At 42.7% G+C, this 6,829-nt stretch overlaps 1 protein-coding gene across 1 annotated transcript; it reads left to right on the top strand.

Moving 5' to 3' along the window:
- The first annotated feature begins 369 nt into the window (after positions 1 to 369).
- wu:fb55g09 (coiled-coil domain-containing glutamate-rich protein 1) lies at positions 370 to 2,249 on the top strand. The gene has a single exon (XM_037100732.1). The coding sequence runs from the start codon at positions 859 to 861 to the stop codon at positions 1,531 to 1,533; it is 675 nt and encodes a 224-aa protein (XP_036956627.1). The 5' UTR covers positions 370 to 858; the 3' UTR covers positions 1,534 to 2,249.
- Positions 2,250 to 6,829: the final 4,580 nt, after the last annotated feature.

Below are 6,829 nucleotides of genomic sequence, written 5' to 3' on the forward strand. Positions count from 1 at the left end.
ACTGACTGCTGTCACAGCTATGACAGTCCTCCAGCCCTCCTGCCCCGCTTCTGCTGGTTGTTGTTGCTGTCTGTCCTCGGAGGGGCGGGCACAAGCAGCAGCAGCTGTAGATCAGATTTCAGCTGCTAAAACTGAAGCGGAGTGAACCATTGTGCTAGGGGGGGGAGTACATGTCTGCTTATCACAACCACAGCCCACAATCTGAGGCACCTATGGGCCGATTCATGTGTATTAATATCTTATACATGTACGTAAAAGTAATAACTCATAGAAATCTGTGATGTTACAATGTTATTACGAGGCGGTGGAGAAACCTACCAACTCTGACCCCTCCTTCTGTTAAACCTGTGAATGGTGTCTTCCGTGTCTTTATCCAGGCTGTGAGGAGAAGGCAGAGCCACAGTCAGAGCTGGTCTGAACTGAGTGAACAAGTCACCCACAGCCTAAGTCAGAGAAAATAACTGCTTCAAATCAGCTAGAAGGCGCTTTAAACCCCTCAGTCGCTCACTTAACTTCACTTATCAAAGCTGCAAAGAGCTGATTTGACTTTTAGAGTGAGTGAAGAAGAGAGATTATAGAGACAGAGGAGGGCGTGACAGGCAGACAGCCGAGCAGGCAAGCTGCTGCTGCAAGGGGAGGAAGAGCAGGCTATGCGTCGGCCAAAGCCAGAGGTCAAGAAAAAACGCGAGAGAATAGTGAAAAGGTAGACTGAGCGTCAGAGGGGTCATTTGTGATCTGAGCCAGAGAAAAAAACAACTGTAACCAGCCTCTCTTTGTTGTTGTGTGGGCCACTGAAGGAGGAGGATGTGAAGGAGAGCTGCAGGGAGGAAGGGAGGCGACTGCAAGAAAGACAAGAAAATGCTCTCAGAGATGATGTGCAGGAGGAGCTGCCAGAAGCAGCAGCAGCAGCAGCAGCAGCAGCAGCAGGATGGCAAAGGGGCTCCGCAGAGGGACCCTTCCAGCCGCAGGAGGCACGGCTGGTCCAAGAGCTGCAGGGGGCGCCTGCAGGGGCGGAGGACGGGAGGGGGAGGGTGGCCGAGAGGGCGAAATCACCAGCACCCTCATCATCATCATCCTCACCACCATCACCCCCTTAAACTCAAGAGGCCGGTGATGTCCCTCCGACCCGTCAACGTCAAAGGAAACAGAGCGAGGGGGATGCGGGCGCCCAAGAACACCAACCAGTTTTTAATGCACGAGAAGTACCAGATGCTGCACATGCGCTCCGACTCTGTCGGGAGCGACAGCGGCAGCAGCTCCGACAGCGACATGGAGCTGACAGACATGGACTCGTACCTGGGTGTCCTGGAGAACGCCAGGGGAGCCCTCCTGGACAGTCCCAACCCGCACGGCTCAACGACACCACCAGGACAGATCCTGGTACTGCACGAGGACGGTCTGCGGCTGCAGGAGGACAGTCTGCGGCTGCAGGAGGACAGCATGCAGTACTTCCCCTCTGAAGATGACCTGATTCAGAGCCAGAATTTCATGCAGAGGGACTTTGTTGAGTTCTGTGACATCCTGACGTCCTGAAGGGAAACTTTCAGGGAGCCATTTTGTCCTCAGCAGTGTGAGACTCAAACCTCAGACTGAACGGAGGCCAGGTTTGTTCTGCTTCACGTTCACATAAAGTGTTTTTGTTTTGTTTTGTTTTGTTTTTTTAAAGAAAAGCTCCATCTCACTGAGTCATTAAGCCTTAAAGTGTTAAAGAGTATGCTCGCAGAGCGTGATGACTCTTATCAGTTTCCAGCTGTTGTCAACTTTTTAAAAACGTTTTTAAAATCAAATGTCATTTTTGTTAATACTCGCTCATCAATCTGCCTTACTTTGTCTTTTTTAAAGATACTGGCACTGATGTTCTGATTACAACAAGGGGACCCACATGGAGAAACTATTTCACCCCGCTTGTATTTTTCTAGGTTTAAGGAAAAACTCTTATTGAATGTAAAGATTAAATGACATTATTAAGACAGATGTTTTTTTGTTTTTTTAATTTTACAGTTCATGATTGGTCATGTTCAGTGTGTCCGGATGCTGTAAAGTGCTGCCTTTCTGTTGTTATTGTTGCACACAAAGGGAGATGGGCTCGGTGGTGGGAGTGAGCCCAAACAGCCAATCAGCATCGAGCTGCCTGAATAAGGGCTGCAGATGATTGGCTGATGCAGACTGTCATTAACAACATAAAGAAAAAAAAAAACCTTTACTGTACAGAATAAAACATTAAAAAATAAAAATAAATAAATATCTTATTGGTGTAACATGAGCTCTTTATTTGTGGATTCAACTGAGTGAGTGTTTCCTGAAGTGTTGCGTTGTCAGGGGCAGTGTGTCACTGAGTCACCAGGGGAAACTCTGAGTGAATTAAACAGTTCAACTATGTCAAAGAAAATACTCACATGATTATATATCTAAGAGGAGCAGCAGGACCAGAGAGGACCAGTGAAGAAAAAACATATTTAGTGAATATAAACTTTAAAAAAAAGTGTAGAAATAAGCATTTTCAAAACTTTCTGGGATCTTTTTTAACAGATGAATTAATACATTTACACATTAATCTTGCAATAAATCAACACAAACACAGATTAGGTGTTATAAATTAAAGTTAACATGTTTATATAAGTTGTTTCCATTGTGATCCTTTATAGATGAATTCTATATTACATAATCATTACATTCATTCACACACTTATACACCCACTCATGTCTCTCCTTTTTCAAAAATAAAAAGGTTTTATATGGTTTAAAAAAACTCTAATGTATTTTCAGTGGCTTAAATTAACAAGTCCGCTCCTAAACACTAACAGTAATGCAACACGCAATGTTTAACCAGCCTTTCCTTCTAACTACCGGTGATGAAAGTTGTATTTTTCTACTCAGGAATGTAAGGGGCATTTAAGCAGGAGAGACAGGAGGAACACTGTGTTCCTATGTAGTGGATGTGGATTACATGAAGTGAAGTGGGCTGGTCACACCCACTGTGGGCAGGCCTGGAGATATAAGCCTCTTTGTGTTGGTGTGTCATAAACTAATAATGGTAGTGGGTCAAAGTGTGAGTGTGGGAACAGGCAGGTTATAGATGTTTCTGATTTATAAGATCTATTATTCTGCCCTACAATGTGAGAAAGTAGCAGACATGTTGAGGACAATCAGGGATTTTTCTATTGTTTTTTCAGGCTGGCTTATAAACCATAGATAATAGAGAGACATGTTGTAGTGTCTTAAATTTATGTCAGATTATTTTACCTCCCAGTGGGATAGACCGTCCTACAAAATGCAGATAAGGTCTCACAGTATATTAGGACATTAGGGCATGTGAGGGGAGAATGCTGTATCTGCAGACTATTTCTTCTTATACTTTGCCAACTTTAATTTAGCTTTTATTCATATATATACATATATATGGGGAGGGTTTAGCTTTAGCTGGCTAGCTTCCCACCAGTTAGCTCTAACTTGATATAGTTCTCTTGCTTTAGCTGTCTAGTTGTTCTGCTTTTACTTAAACTTTAAATTTATGTGACACAATATTTTATAATAGCTTATGGTAATACATGTCACAAAATATTTGAGCCTACTTGCAGTGTTTGGCTTTGTAGTGCAGATTATTATTAGGCTCTATTTTATTTTCTGTTAATTGGACAGCTGAGCAGGTTTTAGTTCAGTTTTCATCCTCTAAACCAGATTTAAAGTGATATAAGAGGATTTACAAGACAATAATAGTCTACTAAACTGAGTGTGGAGAGACTTTTTTTTTTTATTAAGGTTCAAAAATAACAAAAGAGCAGCAGCCTGTTGCATTAGCTGTGTCAGTTAGCCTGGCCATAAATTGTCATTATTTATTACTAACTAATATAAAATTGGTTGCAGCAGGGACACATTACAACAAAACTCTAAGCAACAGCTTCAAAGTTCCACAACACAGTGGTTTTCTCCACCCACAGCATAATTTCCTAATCAATTAAATGCCATTTTCCAGCACACTAGAGCAAATTTATTGATAGGATGTCTCAATATTGATTTAGCTCATGGTACAATGTGCTAAGAAGCTCCTGCAAGCCTGAAAGCTCATATGCTTTATGCCTTTATCGCTAAACAATTTACCTCATGCCCAAAGTAATTGTGGTATGTGTTAGTGTATCGGATGATTTGTGTTGTTTTCTTAATGTTGTTTTATTGATGTTGATTAATGTTCATTGTCCATATAAAAACACATATGAAATGAATATTATTACAGTAACTCCTACAACCTTATGTTTGATAAAAATCCCACCGTATGTGAAAAAATGAATACATGCCTGAAAGCAGGGCCGGCCCGAGGCATTCATTTCATTTGTGTCAATAATTGTCAAGCACAGGTGACTCCGCGGTGGTGGGAGGGGGCCCCAAATCAAATTCTGCCTAGGGCCCCCAAAAGACTTGGGCCGGCCCTGCCTGAAAGTAAACACATGCTGTGTAAGTGACCTCCTGACAGCAGCAGGTTGTCTGATGTGTCAACCTGCTACACTGCTTGAAGGCAGGGTGGATTCAAGCACACAGATCCAAGCTATGAAGCAGCTCTGACGTCCTCAGACTGACCTTTGACCCTTAGGTCAGGGTGTGTTAACCAAGAACACATACATATAGATACACTGACCAAATGTGTGTTTGTATTGTGTCTTATCTTATCAAAGGTCTCATTGCCTGGCACAGGGACACTGCGGCAGGTCACAGCTCTTTTGTTTTTTATAGTCTTTCTTTTTTCTTCTAATATTTTATATTCCCAGGATGGCAAAGGCATTAACCCTAACTTAACCCTAACCAATGCCACTAATACCTGAACTTAACCAACTTAACCAACGAAGGGAACCACGATCAGAGTAGACCAGGTCATGACTTTGCCACCCTCTGCAGAAAATGCCTGCTGAGGTTCTTGATTCTATTTTTTTCTGCTGCTGTCATCAATCAGCAGGAGCTTCTGCTTTTAAGTGTGAGTTGTCGTTGTGCAATGCTGCCTCTGATTGGTTGGCTGATTCTGCCAAACAGGAAAAGAAAGTGAGCTGAGACACACACACACACACACACACACAGACGCACCACGGCAGTAAGATGGTGTGTGTAGAAGATTACACAAAGTAGATCAGTAGTCTCAGAACACTTCCTTTGCTAGCTACGTTAATGCTAATCTCTGGACACATATATGCGTTCCTGTGTCTCTGTTTGTGAGGAGCCACTCATCCAGACTTTCATATAAACCTGAATTTAACCTTGCTGCTAAAACTGGGTCTCAACCACAGAATGTCCTCACTTTCAGAAAATGCAAAAATCATAAACCTTAATTGGCACTCACAAAGAAGGCCAAGAAAACAAACCCTCTTACACACACCCACAAACACAAACACAAACACACACTGGGAATAAAGTGTGAACTGTTGGTGAAAGGGCAGCCATCCAACAACAGGTAGAGGCAGAGCTCGAGTCTGAACGACGGTTAGAAAGATCGCTGACACACCCACATACACACACATTCAATGCCTTATAATTGTTGCTGACAAGAGTCCACCATGTGAGTTTTAAAGCTTGATATTTTATTCATACCTATTGTCTTTTATAATCAGGTCACTGTGTGTGAATGCACCAGAAACATTTTTCCAGGGAGCTCAGCTGTGCAGCTGATTTGGTGATGATCAGATAAACAGTACGGAGACAAAGAATTTGAGTAGAACAGAAATATACTGAATATCCAACTGGTGTGTGAGAGTTGAACATGTGATTGAAAAACCATGGTCATGCTGACAGCCTCCAGGGGTCTGGGGAGGCTTTTCAAGAACCTGAGTACTGTCAAAATACTTTTCTTTTTGTTAGTTTATAGCCACTTTGTATTTTTATCAGATACTGACTGAAACAAGTCGAGAGAGAGATGCAACAACAAGTCTACAACAACTAGCTAGAAACCCCCAGAGCCTCGGGGCTGCCCTGAAATACAGAGTATTGAGGAATATATTGTAAAAATGTAGGTGGCAGCAGAACAAGTAACCAACAACAGCTGATCATGATAGTCTTAGCTAGATTTCTGTGGCTGGAGCTAGCTGCTGTTAGCAAGTTAGCTCAGTCAGCTGTGAGGCTAGTGGCCCTGTTAGCTGACAGGAGTTTGTAAAGGTCACATCCGTGGATCACTGCTGGAGTCAGGTTGATAAACAGGAGTGAAGATAAATTCACTTTTTAATTTCAAAATTCAAAAGAGTAATCTCTGAGCTTTACTCCCGTCAGTAAATGGTTCTGGTTCAGAGCAGAATCCAAATGGACCACAGGTGTTTATCTCAGAGGGTCTGGCTCTAAAGGCAGGAACACACACTGGCCCAAAAGCTGGACATGTGAAACGTTTGCAGAGACTCTGACGAGTGTGGGAACAAATCTGTTCGGTGTGTTCTGCTGTGTTGGAAGCTTTTGGAACCGTGCGGACGGTGTCTGGTCAGATTCAACTTGCAAAGTCTAAGAGTGTTGGCGGTCGGAAGATTGGACACCATCGGATACTCTGGTTGGTTGTCTGATAGCTGTTCAATGACCATTCTGATTGGTGTGACCAGCCTGTGACAACATCACACAGATATGCCACACGTTTTCGGAAAGAAGTGAAAAAAAAAACTGCTGAATGAAAACCAAAAGGAAATCGGACGTGATGTCAGGACTTCGGCTCTCCACTCAACCCTCTTTCTCTCTACGCTTGTTTTATTGTCTGTCTCTACTGATAGCTGTCCAATAAAAAGAAGACGCCCAGAGGGCTAAATAAATAAATCTCTTGTGGTGATGATGATGATGATGATGATGATGATGATGATGATGATGATGATGATGA

Source organism: Acanthopagrus latus, chromosome 6, assembly GCF_904848185.1.
Source record: "Acanthopagrus latus isolate v.2019 chromosome 6, fAcaLat1.1, whole genome shotgun sequence".
NCBI lineage: Eukaryota > Metazoa > Chordata > Actinopteri > Spariformes > Sparidae > Acanthopagrus > Acanthopagrus latus.

Coding starts and splice junctions, on each gene's coding strand:
- wu:fb55g09 (XM_037100732.1), top strand. CDS start 859: ATGCTCTCAGAGATGATGTGCAGGAGGAGCTGCCAGAAGCAGCAGCAG.